Source organism: Chelonia mydas, chromosome 3 (assembly GCF_015237465.2).
Source record: "Chelonia mydas isolate rCheMyd1 chromosome 3, rCheMyd1.pri.v2, whole genome shotgun sequence".
Lineage (NCBI taxonomy): Eukaryota > Metazoa > Chordata > Testudines > Cheloniidae > Chelonia > Chelonia mydas.
Window position 1 is genome coordinate 114157323 of NC_057851.1, and position 25790 is coordinate 114183112.

The window sequence follows — 25790 nt, forward strand, 5'->3', positions numbered from 1 at the left end:
TGACCTCCTGTATAGCACAAGCCATAGAACTTCCCCACAATAATTCCTTTTGAACTACAGCATATCTTTTACAAAGAGATCCAACCTTGATTTTAAAATTGCCAGCGATGGAGAATCCACCATGACAGCTTGGTAAATTGCTCCAATAGTTATTTACATTCACTTTTTAAAATGTACACCTTATTTCCAGTGTGAATTTGTCTAGCTTCAACTTCCAGCCACTGGATCATGTTATACTTTGTCTGCTAGACTGAAGAGTCCATTATCAAATATTTGTTCCCCTGGTAGATACTTACAGACTATGATCAAGTCACCCCTTAACCTTCTCTTTGTTAAGCTAAATAGATTGAGCTCTGTGAATCTATCACCGTAATGTACGTTTCCAAATCTTTAATCATTCCCATTTTCTCTGAACCTTCTCCAATTTATCAACATCCTCTGGACCTGCGGACACCAGAACTGGACACAGTATACCAGCAGTGGTCATACTAGTGCCAAATGCACAGTTAAAATATTTTTATTTATTCCTATTCAAGATTCCTCTCTTTATGCATGCAAGGATCACATTAGCCTTTTTGGCCACAGCGTTGCAGTGGGAGCTCATGTTCAGTTGACCATCCACCACGACCCCGAAATATTTTTCAGAGTCACTACTTCCCAGGACAGAGTCCCCCATCGTGTAAGTGTGGTCTACATTCATTTTTCCTACCTGTATATATTTACAGTTATTATTATTACATATTATTTGTTTGCTCCCAGCTTGCCAACAAGCGATATTGCTCAGTATCCATGATCTGTCCTCAATTATTTACCATTCCCCCAATTTTTTCATCCTCTGCATACTTATCAGGAATGATTTTATGTTTTCTTCCAGATCATTGATAAAAATGTTAAATAGCACAGGGACAAGAAATGATCCCTGCAAGACCCCACTAGAAACTCCTGCTTGATGATGATTCCCCATTTACAATTACATTTTGAGACCTATCAGTTAGCAAGCTTTCAATCCATTTAATGTGTGCCATGTTAATTTTAGATCATTCTAGTTTTTTAATCCAAATGTTGTGTGATAGCAAGTCAAATGCCTTATAGAAGTCTGTTACATCAACACTATTAACTTTCAGAGTAGCAGCCGTGTTAGTCTGTATTCGCAAAAAGAAAAGAAGTACTTGTGGCACCTTAGAGACTAACAAATTTATTTGAGCATAAGCTTTTGTGAGCTACGGCTCACTTCATCGGATGCATTCAGTGGAAAATACAGTGGGCAGATTTATATACATAGAGAACATGAAACAATGGGTGTTACCATACACACTGTAACGAGAGTGATCACTTAAGGTGAGATATTACCAGCAGGAGAGCGGGGGGCGGGGGGGAATAAACCTTTTGTAGTGATAATCAAGGTGGGCCATTTCCAGCAGTTGATAAGAACGTTTGAGGAACGGTGGGGGGTGGAATAAACATGGGGAAACTTCTGCCGACGTTCACGGGCTGAAATTGTGGGAAAGCAGCATCACTTGTCCCATAACCTCAGCCGTGCAGAACACAATGCCATCCACAGCCTCAGAAACAACTGACACCATAATCAAAAAGGCTGACAAAGGAGGTGCTGTCATCATCATGAATAGGTTGGAATATGAACAAGAGGCTGCTAGGCAGCTCTCCAATACCACTTTTTACAAGCCATTACCCTCTGATCCCACAGAGGGTTACCAAAAGAAACTACAGCATTTGCTCAAGAAACTCCCTGAAAAAGCACAAGAACAAATCCGCACAGACACACCCCTGGAACCCCACCTGGGGTATTCTATCTGCTACCCAAAATCCATAAACCTGGAAATCCTGGACGCCGCATCATCTCAGGCATTGGCACCCTGACAGCAGGATTGTCTGGCTATGTAGACTCCCTCCTCAGGCCCTACGCTACCAGCACTCCCAGCTATGTTCGAGACACCACTGGCTTCCTGAGGAAACTACAAGCCATCGGTGATCTTCCTGAAAACACCATCCTGGCCACTATGGATGTAGAAGCCCTCTACACCAACATTCCACACAAAGATGGACTACAAGCCATCAGGAACAGTATCCCCGATAATGTCATGGCAAACCTGGTGGCTGAACTTTGTGACTTTGTCCTCACCCATAACTATTTCACATTTGGGGACAATGTATACCTTCAAACCCGCATGGCCCCACAGTATGCCAACATTTTTATGGCTGACTTAGAACAACGCTTCCTCACCTCTCATCTCCTAATGCCCCTACTCTACTTGCGCTACACTGATGACATGTTCATCATCTGGACCCATGGAAAAGAAGCCCTTGAGGAATTCCACCATGATTTCAACAATTTCCATCCCACCATCAACCTCAGCCTGGACCAGTCCACAGAAGAGATCCACTTCCTGGACTCTACGGTGCTAATAAGCGATGGTCACATAAACACCACCCTATACCGGAAACCTACTGACCGCTATTCCTACCTACATGCCTCCATCTTTCATCCAGATCACACCACACGATCCATTGTCTACAGCCAAGCTCTATGATACAACCGCATTTGCTCCAACCCCTCAGACAGAGACAAACACCGACAAGATCTCTATCAAGCATTCTTACAACTACAATACCCACCTGCTGAAGTGAAGAAACAGATTGACAGAGCCAGAAGAGTACCCAGAAGTCACCTACTACAGGACAGGCCCAACAAAGAAAATAACAGACCACCACTAGCCATCACCTTCAGCCCCCAAGTAAAACCTCTCCAACGCATCATCAAGTATCTACAACCTATCCTGAAGGACGACCCATCACTCTCACAGATCTTGGGAGACAGGCCAGTCCTTGCTTACAGACAGCCCCCCAACCTGAAGCAAATACTCACCAGCAACCACACACCACACAACAGAACCACTAACCCAGGAACCTATCCTTGCAACAAAGCCCATTGCCAACTGTGTCCACATAGCTATTTAGGGGACACCATCATAGGGCCTAATCATATCAGCCACACTATCAGAGGCTCGTTCACCTGAACATCCACCAATGTGATATATGCCATCATGTGTCAGCAATGCTCCTCTGCCATGTACATTGGCCAAACTGGACAGTCTCTACGTAAAAGAATAAATGGACACAAATCAGATGTCAAGAATTATAACATTCAAAAACCAGTTATGATCTCTTTGGTCACTCGATTACAGACCTAAAAGTTGCAATTCTTCAACAACAAAAACTTCAAAATCAGACTCCAGCGAGAGACTGCTGAATTGGAATTAATTTGCAGACTGGATACAATTAACTTAGGCTTGAATAGAGACTGGGAGTGGATGGGTCATTACACAAAGTAAAACTATTTCCCCATGTTTTTCCACCCCGCACCGTTCCTCAGATGTTCTTGTCAACTGCTGGAAATGGCTCACCTTGATTATCACTACAAAAGGTTTCTCCTCCCACCCCCGCTCTCTTGCTGGTAATATCTCACCTTAAGTGATCACTCTCGTTACAGTGTGTATGGTAACACCCATAGTTTCATGTTCTCTATGTATATAAATCTCCCCACTGTATTTTCCACTGAATGCATCCGATGAAGTGAGCTGTAGCTCACGAAAGCTTATGCTCAAATAAATTGGTTAGTCTCTAAGGTGCCACAAGTACTCCTTTTCTTTTTACTATTACCTTTGTCAACCAAACTTGTAATCTCATAAAAATATATATCAGGTTAGTTTGACCAAAAACCCATGTTTATTGGCATTAATTATATTACCCTCCTTTAATTCTTTATTAATTGTGTCCTGTATCAGCTACTTCATTATCTTGACTTGGATCAATATCAGACTGACATGCCTATTATGACCCAAATTCATGTTCCCAAAAGTTCAGTGCTGGATTCTTAAGGAAGCATCACAACATTCAGGACTTCTCACCATCACCTTCTACTCTGTGCATGAAAAGCAGCACAGAAAATGTCGTTCTTGAAGATTTTTCACTTCACAACTATATTTTGAAAATTGTCAAATAATAAAGTTTAGACTGCAAGTTGAATTTTACTGCAAGTCTATATTTAAAAGATATGATTTTGTAGTAGCAATATTTCACAAATAATAAAAAGGAAAAATTATATTTTCAGCCCTTTGCCCATTTTTTAATCTTCCTTCTTATTTCCTGATTTGTATTCATTTTTACCTCTATCAACTGGTTTCTCTATTACTGTTATTTTTTCAATTTTATGGTATTCTTGAAGCTTACTCTTTTCTCTCTTCCCCTTCCAGCATTTTAGTTTTTAATTCATTAAAAAAATGTTTTTCCTTTTCCTTTCTCAACCCTTTCTCCTGAATGCAGGCCCTCAGCTTGCATTAACAGGTAAATATTTGGAAAGGGAAAAGAATCACAAAGATTCCTGAATTTTCTGGTGATGAGCACAAAAATATTTCAAATTCTTTCTTCAAAGGCTTCCAGGAACAAAGAAGCTTTTCTCAGACCACTAGCAAATCCACCAGGTTCAAATGAACTGTCTTTGCCAGCAGAGATGAACTAATGACAGAACAGCACAGTCTTACAACGGTAGCCAAATATGTTGAGAGAACAAACATATCCTTGACATCATAAGAAAAAAAAATCACAATTTATCTCTTTAATAACCATCTTCAAGGGAAATTAATGTTACTTTGTCCTTTGTGCAGAACAGTAATTGGATTGTGTGTTTCAATTATATCTGGCAAAGGCCAGGGTATTGAAATACTTCTAAATATTAGATTTTCTTATCCAAAAATTAGATTTTATTGGCATTCTATTTCTGAGATTTCTTCATTAAAAGCTTCATTAAACATAAATCTTCTTTCCACATAGCAAAAAGCTAAATTTTAAAAGGATCATTTTAAAAGATTTGCCCTCCCACTGTTTATGCTGAGAAAGAGTTACATAATAAGGCTAGAAGCTAACCTGTCTTACCTAGGATGATTTTCTGCTATTTGCCTGAACTCAGTGTCCCAGTTCGGCCTTCCATAGAAGGTCTTCTGTCTCAGACCAGTAATTACATCCATCTTTTCATCTTCATGTAGAGCTATATGAGTAGCCTAAAGCAAAATTTACAGCAAGACAATAATTTTAGAATCAACAATGTATATGCTGAGTAAGAAGTAAAGTGATAATACAGTCTCTGAATAAAAGGTGGAAATATATATTACTCAGGGGGAAAAGTTTCAGAGTAACAGCCGTGTTAGTCTGTATTTGCAAAAAGAAAAGGAGTACTTGTGGCACCTTAGAGACTAACCAATTTATTTGAGCATAAGCTTTCGTGAGCTACAGCTCACTTCATCGGATGCTGTAGCTCACGAAAGCTTATGCTCAAATAAATTGGTTAGTCTCTAAGGTGCCACAAGTACTCCTTTTCTTTCAGGGGGAAAAAAAACAACAAACTTGTAATCATCATCAGAGGCCAGCACTCTGGCCCCTAAAAAAAAAAGGTGGGCAGGGGAGGACAACATTTTCAAAAGTGCCTAAGTGGCTTAGAAGCCTAAATTCCATTTTCAAAAGTGACTTAGGTACATGGGCACCTAAGTCCTATTGACTTTCAATGAGACATGTTCCTAAGGCTCTGATCCTGAAAGGTATTTAGGTGCCTTTGAGGATCTGGGCCTAAGTCACTTTTGCAAACAGGACTTCGATTCCTAAGTTACTTAGCAGCTTTTGAACATTTCCCGATAGTTAAGCAGGTGATACCATTTTAATGTTGAAAAGAAATGATTTGGGAAAGGAAAAACATAAGTAGCGAAGTAATGGTGATTTTTAAATAAATAAATAGAAATTATATGCAATATAGGAATTCTATGTGTATCCAGGTTGTGTGTGCTTTGAATTTTCAGTTGACCACAGAGGAACCGTCAAAGAGGGTATGCACAAGCGGTGCACAACATTCTACCACCACTTTCATTTTTGTATTTGCAGAGAAAAGAACCTGCTTAAATATTCTGAACAATATTCCACCTCATACTTTCATATGGCATATACATACCATCATTAGCGGTGGCCAATGCTTTACCAATAGCATACTTTATGATATCAGACAAGCAGCAATAACTTTCCTTTGTTAAGCTGAAAAAGGAAATTTACTTGCAAGTAATTCTGCTTGCCATTTTCCGTCCCCTTATTCCCCCAATATTCTCCTTTCAGAAAACATTATTGAAACACCTGTAAGCAAGGAGGCAAAGAACCAAAGTTGATATTGAGGATTATCCACACCCACTTTAACCTAAGTTGAGAAACTTCCAGGACAAAGGAAATAGATGTATTTCTAAATTTGATATATAATAACTCATCTGTCCAATGCTCGGTGTACACAGACTTAAGCTCCCCAAGGCAGGGACCATCTCTTCTTGTATGCTTGGAAAGTACTTAGCACATTGTAGGCACTATAGCAAACCAGTACATAAATACATAAATAATAAATCAATTAACAAGACCATGTTAATTGATATTGCCATACCAGCAGAAGAAACAAAAAAGAAACAAGAAGAGAAATGGAAAAGTATGAAGAACTCTGCCACGAAGTGGATTGATGATGGAAAACAGAACAAAGATGATTACAAGAGCACTTGGAGCAATCCCTCAGGGTATGAATGAGCAGCTCAGGAATATGGTAGATGTGCAAAACATCACGATTAATGATCTCCAGAAGCCAGTGCTCTTAGGCTTTGTGAGGCTATTAAGGAAAGTCAAAAGAGAACCAATACATTTGAGCACCGAAAATGCAGAAGTTGTGTGGACAGTTTAACAAAACTTTTGACTACCCAAACCTACAGAGTCAGTTTGTGGTCAGGATTTATTGGTGACTCATGGGAATACATTTTTGATGGTAGCTTTCCCCTCTTTATGCTTAAAGATCTTGAATCTTGAAGGCTATTTGGTAAAAAAAAAAATCCCTATAATGTCATACCGAGGGATAATAATAATTATACTGTAATATAATTAATACTATTATAATTAATACATATTATTTGATCCAACATAGCAATGCGTATGTTCCTTTTCTCCTAAATAATATACATGATTCCTATATGTAGACAGAAATAAGGCCTTGGTTTTTTTTTCAAGTTACATGCACAGAAATGCAGTTATGTGTATAATTTGCATGCAGATTTACTCTCTCTATAGGTTTTTTTATAGCACCCATTACTGCATAGGTATTTAAAAATCAAACATACAATCTCTCTCCATTTTCCTCCCTCTGTAGGTAGGAGTAACATGTTTGTTTGTATTATAGGCTATCATTATTATCCTTGTCCAGAATTATTGAAGAAAAGCTAAGTCAAGAAATTTGTTTGGAATTTAGTTCCGAATGTGGTGTAACCTGTGGTCATTATCTTTTGCAGGAGTGGATTCCATAGTCTGGATCCATCCCTTATGAAAGTTCCCTCTCTTGTGCTCATGAGTGTCCCCTGTTGCTTGACAGCTTCAGTCTTCGGGTGAGGCATAGCAGTCACAGGAGGTCATGGTGTCAAAGGGAGATGCGGTCTTCCTGCTAGCTTGGGCCAATCTCATGGAGGGCTTTGAATATCATGGCAAAGGACTTGAACTGGAGTCTGTTCAGTGGAGAGACAATGCAGGGACTGGATGATTTGCTCATGGCCAGCTGTGCTGCTCAGCAGATGGTGGCTGCATTCTGTACCAAGTGGACCTTTTTCAATATTTGTGGCTTCAGTCCTAAGTATAATGAATTACAGTAATGAAGCCTAGATGTCTCAAATGCATTGCCAGAACTGGGTTTGATATCTTGAGACACAGTTTCCTGATCAGCCACAGATGGAAGAGGGCTTGTTTGCTACCATATCTCTATTTGGCCATCTGGTGGCAGTGAAGAATCTATAAGGACATCAAGACTGAACAAATTTAACAATCTGAAGCCATATGCCCTCAGAGGGGGAAGAAGTAAATTCTCCAAAGGGATTCTTGCTTTCTAATAACAGCACCTTCATTTTGCCTGGGTTTAGCTTCCGTCAACTGCTCTTCATCCAAATGTTGTTCTCGGCCAACTGCTGGGGGATAGCCTGGAGAGAATGCTGGTTTTGTTCTGTGTAAAGGAAATCTAAAGCTTGGTGTCATCTGAGTATTGCTGATATTTAGGCTAAAGTTGTCACACAGTCTCCACTAGTGGTTTCCTAAAGATATCAAGTAAGATAGGGGAGAGGCTTAAGGCCTGTGGGATTCCACATGTGAGAGCTCTGGAGGTCGAGGAACTGTTACCAATTACAACCCTCTGTGTTTGGTCCGAGAAGAAGAAAGCCATTTCGCTGTACTTCTTTTCACTCCTGCAGCCTTTTGGAGGTGGGATAACAGTATCACTGCTCAGTGGTGCTCAGTTGTATCACATGCCACAGAAAGGTCCAACATGAGGAGTACAGATATCCACCTCTGTCTATGAGCTGGAGGTCACTCACGAGAGCAAAAATTGTTTGTTTCTGTACCATGTTCTGGCATGAAGATTCAGGGTACTGGCAGCTTGCAGGTGATGGTGACCATGTGTTTTGTTAGCTTCTTGATTAGCTTGTTAGAAAATAGATGGTAGATAATAGATAGTCTGTGAGTTTGCTAACATTGAGGAATGGCTTGTTTAATATTGGTCAGATTGTTGCATGCTTCAGCATGGGTAGTAGATTTTTCTCTCCAAAAGAAGTTTTCACAGTCTTTGTTAGATAAATGGTATAAGACAGAGGTTATCAATCTTTTGGGGCTCATGACCCATTTTTAAATGTTTGTGGCCTGTCGCAACGCAGTAAATAGTCTGGGGATAGAGGCCCTGGGGTGGTTTCGGTCAGGTCCTGTCCTCTGGGGGAGTTTCAGGGTTCCCAGATTTCTACTGCATTATTGGCCCAAAGTGACTTAAAAACTAGCTCCAAAGTAGCCCAATCTGTTGTTTGAAACATTGTTTCAAACAAAGTAGGAGGGTGTATGGGGGGGGGGGGGTTGCTGGAGGGAGTACCTGTGGCCTCACACTCAATGTTCGGGGGGGAAGTGTCACTCTCTCTGGCTCCCTGTCATGGTGGTAGCGTGGCTGGCGCAGGCCTGGGACTCAGCGCCAGCCCGTCAGTCAATGCCTCCCTGCAGGCCTTTCCCCCTCCCCAGGGTGGGGAGCTGGGGCCTGGTCCTGTCACTCTCCTGTCCAGGCTCCAAGGCCCTGAGGTGAGCAGGTAGCCCAGTTGAGAAGTACTTGCTGGCTCCGCTTACCTGGTAGGCTGGCCAGTTACCACAGAGTGGTGGCTCCTGCAGCTCCTGTGCTGTGGGGCTGGCTGGAGTTGACTCTCAGCTCTGGGCATTGCAACCTGTGGGGTTGCAGCGCTGCCCAGGTTTGGCCCTGTCCCGCTGACTGGACCACATGACCCTTTGAAACATTCTAGCAACCCAGTTTTGGGTCCTGACCCACGGGTTGAGAAACTGATATAAGAGTCTGTTTGGACTTTGTGGTGTGTGAACAACTGTACACATAAATTTTGAAAATCAATCCCATAATGTTGAAAGCACCTCAAGTCATTACCTTTTTAAACAATCCCTGAGGGAAAGTGGAAAGGAACTAAGATGCGAGAAGATCAAGGCTACAAGACCAAGAATGATTTGTGGTATATTTCCTCTTTTTTAATTCTATACGAGTCCTTTCATTACATGAAAAAAATAAAAAATAAAAAACAGGAGGAGAGGTTTTCCTTTCCTGCATCTAATGTGACTTGACTGACCAATTAATAAAGCAGAGAGAAAGGAAAGACCTGTTTGGAGCCAAATAAAAAGGGAAGAAGTTGAATGAGCCTCCTTACTCTAAGTAGTATGCAGATCTCAGAGTGGGATCTATCAATGAAATTTAAAGTTGGCAAATTTAAAACTGATCAAAGGAAATACATTTCCACACAGCACACAATTAACTTGCAGAACTCATTACTCTCCAGCCAGGTTACTAATTTAGTTCGCCCCATTCTGAGGTAACAGAGTCCAAAGAAATATATATAGTTCCATGTCCTCACAACAGGGAGGGCCCTAAGTTCCCCAGCTGAGCCCTCTAGGTGGCTCAGCTTCGCCTTGGGACTTTCAGCATCTCTACCTTCTCCTTACTTCTGAGAGGTGTGTGTGGAAGAGAGGTTTTTGTACTCTCCACAACAAGGATGGTTGGCAGGGGAGCCTGGGCGCTCCCACTGTATCGGGCTGCAACCAAGAGCCCTATTAGAGGCAAAAATATCAGCATACTGAAGTGCCTTGAGGCTGCCTCCCTGGGCCACTTCCTACCGTTCGCCTCCCCCCAAGTCTCAAAGTCCAACTTAAGATAGCAAAAAAGGCAAATCTGACCCTTCAGCCTAACTGATTGCCCCTTCCTGGCAGCAAAGGCTTTTGTAGTTCCCTTGTTCAGGAGCTCTCAGGATAGGTCTGTCCTCCTACCCTGACTGCCCCCTTTTTAGCTATCTGGCTCCCTGTAAAGCCCCTCCTCCAGCTGAAGCAGGTTCTGCAGGTATGGGGGGGGGGAGAGGCTGGGAATCACCTGGGCTCAGAGCTGCTCCTTAACCCCTTCAGTTCCAGTATGGGGTTTATACAGCCCATCACAATGGATAACAAAAATATATTTTTTACATACAATAGTAAGGATTTAAACGCAACCAATAACCATGGAAGACATTCCACAAACCATCATGCCAACATCCAACTTAGGGTTCAGAAGAAATTTTCCATGCTGGCAAGTTTTCTTCCACCTTACTCTACAGCAGATGGTACTCACGACTTCCAGAGATAGGATATTGGACTAGATGGACCACGGGTTTGATCCAATAAAGCAATTCCCAAGTTCCTATTTTCCTAAAGCTAAATTGGAAGTGGGATCTCTATTTACAGTTCTTTGTCTCCTTGCTTCCTGTTAATGGATTTAAAATGGTGTGGGTGTGGAAAAATATCACAAAAGATTTAAAAATGAAATTTTAGGAGAAAAGAAACCTGTTTATCAAATACTTCAAAAATTTATAATAATTACATTAATTCATCCATTTCCTTGTTCCTGTTTCATATGCTGCTATACTGGAAAAGTAAAGTACATTAACTCAAACCCATTTCATTAATACCTGACTTTCATCCCAGCCAGTAAGAAATATATGGTAACTTAGAAAATGGGTTTTCCCTTTCTCAGCCATTTGTGTTTCCAGCAAGAACAGGAGATCAGCAAACCACTCAAAGGCAGATGCATCTCGGCAAGTCCAATAGAAATAAACCTGTCAGGTAAAAGTAACAAGATTCAACAAGACACAAGCTTTCAACAAGCTTTCTATAAACTCTTAAATTATTTATGTTGAGATAAGTGGTTAATCTTATAGCATGCTACTGTACTCCAGTGGAAATTTAAACACGATCTCATCTACATTTGACATTGTGTTTCTTTGTATGGTTTTAAACACCTTTTTCTTCTTAAAAAAATGTGAGTGAATGTTAGTGAATTAAAATATTAATGCAGACAGGCAACATGCAAGACATCTAACTCTCTCAATGCATCTCAACACTGGCTTACAAAACCTAACTCTGCATTTTTCTTGAATGGAGACTGAAAAGCCTATAAAACTCTGCAGTGATTTCAAGATGTGATCAAACAGGGACTAAGATGAGACCACCACACTCAATTTCATTAATCCACTAAGAAAGGTATTCTATTTTGTTGAGATTTATACCATGCCCATCACTGTGGTATTGAACTCTGGTTCCAAAGATGAAAAACCTGTGAACTAGCCCACTCTGTCCTTTTAGTCTTAAGGTTGCCGATGCTGTGTTGAGTGCAGCATTAAACATCTATGCTCCTAAACAAAACTCTTAATTAAATTAATTATGGTTCTCCATTTATTATAGGTGGGGCTGGTAATGCCACCTACTATTAAGGTTGCCAGACATTCCAATTATAAGATTTTGTTTTCAGTTGCTTAGAACATTGCCAAACTTTAACCATTTGGGCTGAAATTTTCTTTGCTGTGTGTCTGCCTCAGGATGATTTTGGCAGGGGGCAAATTTCACCCAAAACGATACAACTGTTTCCAAAACTGAGGCTAAGAGATAAATATGTTGTTTTGCCCGTGTTAAAAAAATTCTTGAGACCTATTCTTTGCAATGCTCTAGTGCCCTCAAGTTATAGAGAAGAGAATTGAAATTTGGTAAGGGGTGGGGGGAGGCTTTGTGTCAGGGAGGTGCCTTTTGTCGTCCTGTGACGATCTGCTTAAATTTGTCCAAGTTATAAGCCTTTGAAAAAAATCACAGTTTACAAATGTTCAATAGAACATTACTATAGCTTTAACAGATAAAAACCCTAAAGATTCCTTCCGCACTGTGCATGCTCAAGTCTCTGACCTCTACTGCTGAATGGACTGTGCATGCCCCATCCCTACAGAGTGACTGCGCATGTTCTAGCCCCTTACAGCAGCTACACATGACCAGGCTATGCATAGGCCACCCCCACAAGGCAACTGAGCATGCTCCAGACTCTGGAGCAGTGATGGGCAACCTGTGACCCGCAGACCGCACGCGGCCTGTCAGGGTAATCCGCTGGCAGGCTGTGAGACAGTTTGTTTACATTGATCGTCCGCAGGCACGGCCATCTGCAGCTCCCATTGGCCAGGAATGGCAGACTGTGGCCACCGGGAGCTGCGAGCGGCCATGTCGGTGGATGGTCAATTTAAACAAACTGTCTCGCAGCCCACCAGCGAATTACCCTTATGGGCCACAGGTTGCCCACCACTGCTCCAGACCCTCACAGCTCTTCTGCGTGACAGGACTGCACATGCGCTATTCTCACATATTCCATCCCCTCACAGCTTCTACATGTGAGTGGACTTTGCATGCACCATTCCCACAGAGCAACTGAGCATGTACCAGCCAAGGGCTACAGGGTTGAATCTGGACTTTCCTGGTAATTGCTGCTCCAGGTTGGGCTAAGGCCAGGCTGAGTGCTCTCACTTACCTTTTGATAGCACCCAGGCAGCATGGAAGAGGAAGCTGTCTGATTCAAATGCAGAAGAAACAAAAGCCAGACCAGTACGAGGGGAAATAGTTGATTGGGACACAAAGTGTGGTGAGACGAGAACTAGCTGGGCAAAGAGAGTGAGACTGGGCAGCAGGGAAGGGGAGACTGGGCCTGGGCGCTGGAGGGGAAGATGGGGTTGTCTGGGGAAGGAGACTGGGACTGGGAGCAAGTGAGGGAAATGTATGGGGCGGGGGGAGCAGGTTGCAAACCAGCTGGCTGGGGGGAGAATAGGGAAAATTGGATGAGGAGCTGAGAGGAAGTGGGATTCAGAGCCAGTGAGGGTTGGGGGAACCGGAGATTGGCAGCCTTGCAACCTTAATGTTTTTTTAATGTAATTATTTGTATAATCCCCCAAAGTGTACTGGACACTTTACTAACCCATAAGAAGCCAGTTCCCTCTCTCTCAAAGAGTATACAATCTAAGAAGAAAAGAATGGGACAAGGGATGTTAGAAGGGATACAAAGCTATAAACAAAGTCAGAAAAGTGATCTTTGGCTCTTGTTTTGTTGTGTCCATGATTTTTATACTGTTTTGGTCTTTTTAAAAATCCTCTCTCTCCTTCTCCTCACCATGCCCCAGTGCCTTGACCTTTAAATATCAAAAGGAAGTCTGACAGGTCTGCCTAATGTGTTTTTGTCTCAAACACAGCACATTTTGAAAACATGTTAATTCCACCTTCAAATTCAGCAAAACAAACTCTTAATTCTAGTCTTGTAGCCCCACACTTTGTCCACTTAACTGGGCTACTTCTTAAGTATTACTACTAACTAAGCTTTTCATATCCTTGAATAAATCACATTCTGTATGTAATAAATTTGTGCTTTGGTGATTGCGATAATTTGGCATTTACAGCCCATGTGTGTAGAATGAATAGGGGTAAAGTTTTGTTTGAGACATGCTTATGGAGGGTGAGGTTTTGAAGCTTTGTGTAGAGGACAAATGAGATAGACATAGTGGTCTTTCTAGTACATATATATGCAAGATAGATGAAATAGACTGAGCTGTGTAGCTCCTAGTGAAATGGTAGATGGTGGAAAGGGAATATGTTGTTTTGTATTATAAGGGATTACAACACAAGATATTGGTGTGTTTCACTCTGAAGTGTTGGGTGAATTAGAGGAGGGTCTATGGTTGATGTGAGGGGTTTCTTAGATCTGTACTGTAGGTGAGTGCTCAGGGTCTCTGTTGGAAATGCAGACAAGTTCTGGTGGTGGGAAATAGTGAGCTTTCTGGTGAATAAGTAAAGGATTAGTGTTTATATAGGGTCTGGATTAGGGTTGTTTGCAGAACCTTAACTCTAAATATCTGAAGCCTGGTTTTTTATTATTACACTGTTTTTACATGAAAATAATCCCATTGCTTTCCATGGAGTTGCTATTGACTTACTGTCATAAATATAAAGGGAAGGGTAAACCCCTTTAAAATCCCTCCTGGCCAGAGGAAAAATCCTCTCACATGTAAAGGGTTAAGAAGCTAGGATAACCTTGCTGGCACCTGACCACAATGACCAATGAGGAGACAAGATACTTTCAAAAGCTGGGGGGAGGGAAAAACAAAGAGTCTGTCTGTGTGATGCTTTTGCTGGGGACAGAACAGGAATGGAGTCTTAGAATTTAGTAAGTAATCTAGTTAGATATGCGTTAGATTTTGATTTCTTTAAATGGCTGAGAAATTAAGCTGTTCTGAATAGAATGGATATGCTCGCGAAAGCTCATGCTCAAATAAATTGGTTAGTCTCTAAGGTGCCACAAGTACTCCCTTCCATTCCTGTCTGTGTGTCTTTTTCTAACTTAAGGTTTTTCCTAGAGGGATTCTCTATGTTTTGAATCTAATTACCCTGTAAGGTATTTACCATCCTGATTTTACAGAGGTGATTCTTTTTTACTTTTTACTTATATTAAAATCCTTCTTTTCAGAAACTGAATGCTTTTTCATTGTTCTTAAGATCCAAGGGTTTGGATCTGTGGTCACCTATGCAAATTGGTGAGGATTTTTACCAAACCTTCCCCAGGAAGTGGGGTGCAAGGGTTGGGAGGATTTTGGGGGGAAAGACGTTTCCAAACAACGCTTTCCTAATAATAAATAAACCCAGATAAACGTTTGGTGGTGGCATTGGAAGTCCAAGGGCAAAGGGTAAAATAGTTTGTACTTTGGGGAAGTTTTAACCTAAACTGGTAAAAGTAAGCTTAGGAGATTTTCATGCAGGTCCCCACATCTGTACCCTAGAGTTCAGAGTGGGGAAGGAACCTTGATACTTACATTGGTGTAAATATGAGGAAAATCAGGCCCATTGGCAGTAAAACGTTTCCTTTTGGTAACTAACAACAGTGTTGTTTTAAGTTAACTGCCACGTACAATATTTACAGGCTCATACCTCCCTTGACAAAGGTTTTGTCTGGGAATTTTGAAGTCAGCAGTTGCTACATGCAGCTGGCACCTCTGAAAATCAGGCCACTGAAAAACATCACTATGTATTTTATCATGGCTTTTTCTGAGGAACTGTCCCCACAACCTCTATTTTACCAGCTAATTACTCACACCTTTTCAACAATTCATCTTACAAAAATGTACGACTAGTGCAAATGGGTGGGGAAAGGAGGGGAGGGGACAATTTCCCAAACCCAGTATACTAAGCCAAATTCATCCCCACTAAAGCTGTACCCATTGTATTTCTTAAAATTGTCATTTGTTATAAATGAGAAATATTTGTAATTAATTAACAGAATTTTTCCTCACAAAGAATATTTTTGCCACAAATAGAGTCCTGAGAAGGAAGGAGAGAGAAGCTGGTGAGGAAAGTTGGCCTATGGAAAAATGAAACTATGAAACACACAGACTCCTAGAAAAATAAAGGTAATAATGGTAAATATTATTTATAAAGAGCCTCCCTTTCTTTCCATCGAGATGCTCTGGGCACTCCACAGCATATTACAAATATGATTAAAATACAATAAAAACACAATAAAATTCACCCTCATTAACACTGTAGAATAAAACCGTCCAGGAATGGTGTATTTCTATAAGTAAGCAAATATTCTGAATTTTGTATTTTATTGTAGGGCTCACAGTATTAACTGTCTGTGCTGTTATTCAGGCTCCTCAAAACAAACAACAACCCCTCATTAGATTTATGTTTCACTAATCCCCACCCACCCCAGCTATTATATTCATCATCTTGATGGCTTGCACAAGTAAACTGCCTTAAATTTTCCAAGTGCTCTTTCTGCAAATTGAGTTAGATGCAGTATTACTATTAATCAGATCTGTAAGGCAGGATTTTGAGTAGTCTCTTATTTCAATAATGCACTTATACTCCACGCCCTCTTCATCCTCACATATTTATCATTCGTTTTCCTCCACCCTACACTTGGTGTAGTAAGCAAGAGCAGAGAGCTCTGCTCTCTCACATAAGGTGCATGCATATACTTCATAAAGCTGCTTTCAGCACAGTGCAGATCATTAATAACTACTCCTTGATGAACATTCACTCCCCCTCCTCGCATCTGAGAGCGCCGGGGAAGGGAATGGAGCAACAGATTCAGCTTGTACTCAGAAGACATAGCAAGAATGACTCAGGGGGAACAAGGGAAAAATATTCATCATCTGCTCTTACTGCTGCTCTTAAATGTATAGTGTGTGGGCTACCCCACAGCTGCTTCTGGGTGGCTGTGGAGGTCCCACAACCTGAGTAACCACACCCCCTTTGGGGTACAGGGCATAGTCCAGCACACTGTAGTTATCTCTATCCTCCCCACTCAAAGGTGAGGGTCCTGCATGGGTGCACTAACAAGACTATCAAGAATTTAGCACTCAGCCTTATAGGCATAAAGGCTGTTTTCCAAAAGCAGCTTTAAACACAAAGTTACATTTGACAACATGAACTCTGCAGCCTTTTAGTATTTCCAAATTACTGTATTTTGCTGGAAAGTTTGTGGGATGGGGTGAATCTTAAAAAGGGAACAAGAGGATACAGTTGTTTGCCAGTGTTAGAATCTGAGTTAACCAGTACAGTTTCATAAATTCCAACTGCAAAATTTCAAAATTGAGGCTAGCTGGTGTGAGGAAGAAACCAGCCTGTGCATAACTAAACTGAGTGGTAACACTCCAGTCAGGAGTACTGGAATGTCCATCCTAACCATCAAAAAAGCAATATGAAAACTACACTCTAAGGCTATTTAATTGTGAAAAATGAATTAGATAAATGTGTACTGCTTCTGATTTGCTGTGTTTTTTTAAGTTATACAGCTGCTGACATTATGCAAGCTCTGAGTATTTATATCTCAACTATATGTGGGCAACACTAGGAAATATTAATTTAATAACTGTAATGACAGCTGTACTCCAATCAAAATGAAATTGTTTTTTAAAAAAGAAAATCCTCTTATTTATTTCCTTAATCAACATTTCTATGGTACTCATCACTATAGAAGGTGAGCGCCACATACTTGGAGACAGATTAAATTATGTGTAATTATATCACAAGTGGAAGCTTTTAGACAATGGAAAAAAAAAACCAATTACTCTGAGATTAAGTCAATCTCACTTAAATGACTGATAAAAAAAATTCTAATACTACTTTGGACTTCCATAGCACCTTCCATCGAGATCTCAAGATATCTTTCCAAAATTAATGATTTTAGCCTCACAACACCTGTGAGAAATAAGTATCATTATTCCTACTACACTAATGAAGAAACTGTGAAACAGAAAAGTTACATGTAAAGTAGAAATAATAGTATTCCTGTTTCTCACAGAGGTCCTGTGGGACTTAATGCATTATAGCAAAAAGGCATGGCAAGGTGTAAAATAGCGGGTCACTGGGGCACACCTTAAGTACATTCAGCCTTGTGCCTTTATCCATCCCAGGAGGCAACCAATTCTTCTAGTGCATGCTCTGAAAAGTGACTTACTGCTATTAAAGTATGGGGTATTGTTAATTCATTTTCTCTCTCTCTCTCTCTCACACACACACACACACACACACACACACACACACTTACTTTCCCTAGTCTATTTGGACCCCTTCTCGCCTCCTGCATTCCCAGAAACCAAGCTGCTCTTTCAGCAGCAATGTGTCATCAAACCACCAGTTTTAACTAACTTTATTTTATAAAGATCAAGGCCTAGGACCTGCATTCAGGTCCCTGTGGGTGGACCCTTACACTGGTCTGCCCACAGACACAGTTGCAGGCTCTGGCCCTAAATCTGAAACCCTGAACAGCTCCCAGTTGAGTTTTTACATTAGAAAGTGAGTCAAAATGTCTGGAAGGGCCACAAGCTTGCCACTGTGGATGGGGAAGGGACAGTTTATACCTGCCACTTTCTTCTTAGTTTTCAGAGTAGCAGCCGTGTTAGTTTGTATTTGCAAAAAGAAAAGGAGTACTTCTGGCACCTTAGAGACTAACCAATTTATTTGTTAGTGTTTCACTCTCTCGCTCTCTCCATTTCCACCCCAGCTGTCTCTTCTTCACCCTATCCTCACAAGGCACTGCCATATTATTAAATATTATTATTACAAATGATAGTTCAGAGAATTAAGAATATGTTAACTTCAGTGGTGCTGTCCAGGACCTGCAGCCTCAGGCACACTTTTATCAATTACATTATTAGAAATAATTCATGTTTGGAACCAGTGCATCTACTGGAGAGTTTAAAGAGCAGGGGTCGAGTACGCCCTGGGAGCTGAGTAAGTCAGCACCTAAGCTTCTCCCTCACTTCTTTTTTTGTTATAGGTTACCTGGGTATCAAGGTGAATTGTAAGGAGATGCCACTGCACCAGTGGTTGAGGGCAGAAGTAATAAAAATGTTCAGTTAGGCGTTTAATATAGAGTGGGCTAGCAGCTAAAAAATACTTTATCTCAGAAAAGTTCTGAAAACTCATTGGGTCCACTGGATAGCAGACAAATGAGAGAGTTCCTCCATCTCAACAGAAACTAAAGCAGTTTCTACCCTCAACTTGAAGGAGCTGGTTATCTAACCTTGACAAGTATTAGTTTATTAAAATAATCCCAGAGGATGTGAGGGCAGTGAACTTTTTAAAGGAATTATAAACAAATTTCCACCCTACCTTCTCCAACGTCAGTTCTGTATTAGGATTACAGCACTTAAACCATATGGATTTTAGAATCGAAGCGAACGGAGTGACTCCTATTCCTGCTGCAATGCATACACTGACTCGATAGTGAAAAACATCTGTAGTTGCAGCTCCAAATGGTCCATCCACAGCCAGTCTGGAGTAACAAAGTATCATTTGTTAAAAGTCAGCAACATATCAATGGGACTTAAAATCCGAGAGATACTGGGCTACATTTTCAAAAATAGTGCTTCTGTTGCATATATTCAAAAATCACGTCTAAACTCTCACACAAATTGCCATCACACAAGGATTTAATTTTCAGTGGGTGGCATTTCATAGCAAAGCAACTATTTTGTGTGAAATGAGAGCACAAGAGCATCCATGTGAGTTACGGGCCTGGCTATCTATTTAAGCATGCAGTTACAATTTTCAGGGTTTCTGAAATGCGAGCATCCTGTTTTTAGAGCTTTATTTTCCATATTGTACAAATCAAAGGACAGAGGAGCAGATTTATTAATCTTTTTGAAAAGTTTTCAGGATGTATTTATATAATGAAAGAGATATAGAGAAAGATCATATGTAAGCAAAGAATTAGTTTCTGAACTCTTTCAGAGGAACAAGTATTTCAGAAATAAAATATACTTAATAAAACTATAAACATGCAGATGTTGTAGGAAGAGTTAAGTACACTACTAAGAAAGGAAGATGTAATCATTGTGCAACAGTCCACAAAACACACTTACATTAATTATTTGAAAATCTATTATTTTGAATGTTGTGTTGCTGGCTTGTTTAAGGGTGTTGCCGCAACATGTCCCATTTTCAATTACTCTATTTCCCATTTTCAAGTTATTTGGTTTGCTTTTATTCAAGTATTTCCAATTTCTGGAGGATGGTGTGGATTGCACTCTCAGCAAATTTGCGGATGATACTAAACTGGGAGGAGTGGTAGATATGCTGGAGGGGAGGGATAGGATACAGAAGGACCTAGACAAATTGGAGGATTGGGCCAAAAGAAATCTGATGAGGTTCAATAAGGATAAGTGCAGGGTCCTACACTTAGGATGGAAGAATCCAATGCACCGCTACAGACTAGGGACCGAATGGCTAGGCAGCAGTTCTGCGGAAAAGGACCTAGGGGTGACAGTGGACGAGAAGCTGGATATGAGTCAGCAGTGTGCCCTTGTTGCCAAGAAGGCCAATGGCATTTTGGGATGTATAAGTAGGGGCATAGCGAGCAGATCGAGGGACGTGATCGTTCCCCTCTATTCGACACTGGTGAGGCCTCATCTGGAGTACTGTGTCCAGTTTTGGGCCCCACACTACAAGAAGGATGTGGATAAATTGGAGAGAGTCCAGCGAAGGGCAACAAAAATGATTAGGGGTCTAGAACACATGACTTATGAGGAGAGGCTGAGGGAGCTGGGATTGTTTAGTCTGCAGAAGAGAAGAATGAGGGGGGATTTGATAGCTGCTTTCAACTACCTGAAAGGGGGTTCCAAAGAGGATGGCTCTAGACTGTTCTCAATGGTAGCAGATGACAGAACGAGGAGTAATGGTCTCAAGTTGCAATGGGGGAAGTTTAGATTGGATATTAGGAAAAACTTTTTCACTAAGAGGGTGGTGAAACACTGGAATGCGTTACCTAGGGAGGTGGTAGAATCTCCTTCCTTAGAGGTTTTTAAGGTCAGGCTTGACAAAGCCCTGGCTGGGATGATTTAACTGGGACTTGGTCCTGCTTCGAGCAGGGGGTTGGACTAGATGACCTTCTGGGGTCCCTTCCAAACCTGATATTCTATGATTCCATGATTCTATGAATTGTTTGCACGTGTAATTGCATGTGAAATAGCAACTAAACACATACTAAAAGACAATCTTTGACAATTTAGCCACAAACCTAAATATGTGGTTATATAAACAGCTGTTTTTCTCTCTACATTGGTCTTGATTTGTGCATGTTGTGCCCGATCCTGCATTTCTTGAGCACTCAAAACTCCCACTGAAGTCAGTGGGAATTTAGGGCATAAAAACATACATGATGAGGTTTGTCATCAGGTGTCTAGATAGCATGTGGTGGGTACACTACAATTATATAAGATGTATCATTCTCTGCATAAAGCATTTATGGAATATTTAGAAGTAATTTTCCATATAGTGCAGTAATGATTTAGCAGCATGATTTCATTAATATCAGTAGATGTTGATGGCTAAATCCCTGTGCACTGTTTGAAAATTCATCCTTTACTATTAATATTTGAAACAGGCGATTTTTGTTTTGAAAATGAAGTTAAACAAAGGTTACTTACAAAGAACACGAAGTCTCTGAACATATTACTTTCTGCAGATCCTGTAGGAGTTACATACTATGCCTAACAAGCCACAGAACCTTTTATAATAGTAAACGATTAGGGGACATACAAGCAGCTGCCATGAACCTAAACATTCAGCACCATACTTATAAGTCTCACTCACTTTTAAGAATCCTCAGTACCTCTTTGCCTTACTTAACTCTATGCAAAGATCTAAGGAGGAGGGAGGTAACTGAAAAGGATTTGTGAAGTTGGGGCAGAGTGGAGGGAGAATGCTGGGAAGGAGGAAGAAGCATGTAGGTGTTCACAGATCAGTAGAGGGAAGAAGCTGCAGGCAGCAGATAGTTCCTTAGATCCAATGAAAGTGGGATCAGGACAGCTGGGAGAAGTAGGAATCTTTCGGAGATAAGGAATGGAGGTAGAAAGAGGGATCCAGGTAGTGGAAGAGAGTTGTAGGACAGTGGTTCTCAACCTTTCCAGATGACTGTACCCCTTTCAGGAGTCTGATTTGTCTTGTGTACCCCAAGTTTCACCTCACTTAAAAACTACTAGCTTACAAAATCAGACATAAAAATACAAAAAAGTGTCACAACATACTATAACTGAAAAAATTGCTTACATTCTCATTTTTACCATATAATTATAAAATAAATCAACTGGACTATAAATATTGTAGTTACATTTCAGCATATGGTATACAAAGCAGAATCCACAAGTCATTGTATGTATGAAATTTTAGTTTGTTCTGACGTCACTAGTGCTTTTTATGTAGCCTGTTGTAAAACTAGGCAAATATCTAGATGAGTTGATGTACCCCCTGGAAGATTTCTGTGTACCCCGGGTTGAGAACCACAGTTGTAGGGGAGCGCAACACAGGGATAGGGAGCAAGATACTATGATGATAGGTGCCATTATAAGAACTTAAATACATAACTTAATAGATAGGAAGCTAGCATATATAAATGGCTACTGTCATTTTAATCTGATTCATAAATATACAGGTACAGCTAAATGGCCATATTTATGTATAAGCTGATTCTGAATCAGGGATTTGTGACAGACCTTCTTGATAACTAAAAGCTCTAAGTTCATTTTTCATATTCATTGTTCTTTAGCATAATGACATACTGAGATGATTCCAAGTTTATCATCTAGTACTGTACAAAAGGCAACACACACAAAAGTTAGTATTTAAACCTTGGTAGCTTCCAGGGCTCCTTAAAGACTTTTTCCTCTGCTCCAAATGCCTTGAACAGGGCTCCTGTCCAATCCCCAACTACCCTTATGTGCACACTGAAGAATTCCTCCTCAGGAGCCGAGGTAAGCGTGAAAGGATGCCACTCCAGTTGTGATACAGAAGGGCACTGTAGAAATATATACTGGCCAGGCTCCATTTTAAAGCCACATTTCTTCATATGGAGCTCAAGGACTCCAGAGGAATGAGTCACCACCTAAACCAAAGTAAACCACAATAAAAGATCGATTTGTCCTGTTCTGCTGTGTTAATTTTGAATACATGTTCATTTATAGTAAGTTACAGAGCTTCGTCTAGTTCACTTCTACTTGCCTTCAATTAAAAGGAATTAGAAAGTGGGATACACATTAGTTTTTAAGTTGGCAGTGGACAATGTACTATCCAGTATATCATAGTGCTACTGTTACTCAACATCAAATTAAGAATTTCCATTGCATTTATTATATGGTATTTTGCATTATGGGTTTGAGAAGTCAAGTGAAGCCTGTGTAAGAAACCACATTTTAGGCAACTTTTAGCTTGAGAGTCAGAGAGAACACAGAACCGTATCCCCAGACATATTGGGCCTAATGTTCCTTTCACAGCAATTTGACTCCAGTGTAACTCAGTTGACATGTATGATGTTATTGCTGATTTACACCAAAGTAAGTAAGAAGAACCAAGCCCATTGGCCTGGTCTACACTACGGGGTTAGGTCAAAGTTAGCCGCGTTAGGTCGATTTTAAAATGAATGCGTCCACACAACCAACCCTGTTCCATCGACTTAAAGGGCTCTTAAAAGTGACTTCTGTACTCCTCCCTGGCGAGGGCAGTAGTGCCAAAATTGACCTTGCTGAGTTGAATTTGGGGTAGTGCGGACAGAAATCGACGGTATTGGCCCCCGGGAGCTATCACAGAGTGCTCCAATGTGTCTGCTCTGGACAGCACTTTGAACTCCGATGCACTAGCCAGGTACATAGAAATTTTTGTAAGGGAACAGTAAAAGGACCTCATTCATGCTGGGTTGTTTGCGCTTGGCTAAAAGGGATCATCCCGGAGAATAGCCACGCGGTGGGGTGGGGGAGGTGTGTGCTGCACATCCACCTGAAAACCGCAGCCCCTCCTTTTAAATGTGAAACCCAACCCATTGCTTGCTATGGGAAAGGAGGGCGCTGCAGTTTGAAACCATTCCCACATGTTATGCGTAAGAAACCAACCCTGCATACCCTTTGCCTTACCATGGCTGCATGGAAACCGAATTCTGTTGCCCAGCCATGTGTGATGTGTCACCATACCAGCAGGCACTCAATATAAAAGGCAAAATGCGACCTTGTACCTAAAGCACATGTGCTGTCTGCTGTGAATTGCTTGATTCACTGTGAAAGAGTCTCCCTTTTGTTCTCAGAAATGTATCATCTTAAATTTTACTCTCCCTTTTTATCTCCCCCCAGGTGCAAATGTTTCTAGGCTCCCCCTATCATCTCTGTCCCTGAGGTTATCACAGATCAGAAGGCACAAAAAAACAAAAACAAAACAAAAAACATAGGAAAGCATTAATTGAGCACGAAGAGCGGAGGCAGGAGGCAATGCGAAGGCTAATGGGGGAGCAAACTGACATGATGAAGCATCTGGTGCAGCTGCAGGAAAGCCAACAAGAGCGCAGACCCTCGCTGTATCCATTGTACAACCGCCTGACTTCCTCCCCAAGTTCCATATCCTCCTCACCCAGATGCCCAAGAACGCGGGGAGAGGTGGGTTTGGGGGGGGAGGCTCTGGGCACTCAGCCACTTCACTCCAGAGGATGGCCCAAGCAACAGAAGGCTGTCATTCAAACAGTTTGATTTGTAGCGTGGCTACAATAAGCAATGTGGCCTTGTCCTTCCCTCCTCCCCCACCCCACCCCACCCCACCCCACCTGGGCTACCTTGTCAGTTATCTTCCTTTTTAAAAAAATTAATAAAGAATGCATGGTTTCAAAACAGTAGTTACTTTATTTCAAAGGGGGGAGGGTGGCTGGCTTACAGAGAATTAAAATCAACAAAGGGGGCGGGTTTGCATCAAGGAGAACTCACAACTGTCACACCGAAGTGTGGCCAATCATGAAACAGGTTTTCAAAGCCTGTCTGATGTGCAGCGTGCCTTGCTGTGCTCTTCTAATCACCCTGGCATCTGGCTGCTCAAAATCGGACACACGGCGATTTGCCTCAACCTCACACCCCACCATAAATGTCTTCCCCTTACTCTCACAGATATTATGGAGCACACGGCAAGCGGCAATAACAATGGAAATGTTGGTTGCGCTGAGGTCTGACCTAGTCAGCAAATAGCGCCAGCAAGCTTTTAAACGTCCAAAGGCACATTCTACCACCATTCTGCACTTGCTCAGCCTATAGTTGAACTGCTCCTTGCTACTGTCCAGGCTGCCTGTGTACGGCTTCATGAGCCATGGGAGCAAGGGGTAGGCTAGATCCCCAAGGACAACTATTGGCATTTCAACATCCCCAACGGTAATTTTCTGGTCTGGGAAGTAAGTCCCTTCTTGCAGCTGCTCGAACAGCCTGGAGTTCGTAAAGATGCAAGCTTCATGCACCTTTCCCAGCCATCCCATGCTGATGTCGGTGAGATGTCCCTTGTGATCCACCAGTGCTTGCAGCACCGTTGAGAAGTACCGCTTGCAGTTTACGTACTGGTTGGCCAGGTGCATTCTGTCTATTGCCCCACCACAGTTAGGGAAACCCATTGCAGCAAAGCCATCCACTATGACCTGCACATTTTCCAGAGTCACTACCCTTGATAACAGAACGTCAATGACTGCATTGGCTACTTGGATCACAATCACCCCCACAGTAGATTTGCCCACTCCAAATTGATTCCCGACTGACCTGTAGCAGTCAGGCGTAGCAAGCTTCCACAGTGCTATCGCCACTCACTTCTCAACTGTCAGGGCAGCCCTCACCTTGGTATTCCTGCACTTCAGGGTGCAGGAAAGCAGCTCACAGAGTTCCAGGAAAGTGGCCTTATGCATGTGAAAGTTTTGCAGCCACTATGAATCATCCCATACCTGCAACACCATGTGGTCCCACCAGTCTGTGCTTGTTTGCTGGGCCCAGAATCAGCATTCCACTGTATCAACCAGCCCCACTGCC

At 41.5% G+C, this 25790-nt stretch overlaps 1 protein-coding gene and 1 long non-coding RNA gene across 2 annotated transcripts in view; one reads left to right on the plus strand and one right to left on the minus strand.

Moving 5' to 3' along the window:
• Nucleotides 1-25790, minus strand: part of NOX3 (NADPH oxidase 3) — a 56624-nt gene that overhangs the window by 2032 nt on the left and 28802 nt on the right. The window contains exons 9-12 of the mRNA XM_007057346.4: nt 22608-22861; nt 19093-19255; nt 11088-11234; nt 4951-5075 (exon numbers count right to left, since the gene is read on the minus strand). Coding sequence (XP_007057408.2) covers nt 4951-5075; nt 11088-11234; nt 19093-19255; nt 22608-22861 — 689 coding nt within the window. The remainder of the gene's footprint in view (nt 1-4950; nt 5076-11087; nt 11235-19092; nt 19256-22607; nt 22862-25790) is intronic.
• LOC122465094 lies at nt 14627-24138 on the plus strand. Its single transcript, XR_006289658.1, has 3 exons — nt 14627-14641; nt 15786-15878; nt 24096-24138. It is a non-coding gene; the product is annotated as an uncharacterized LOC122465094 (long non-coding RNA).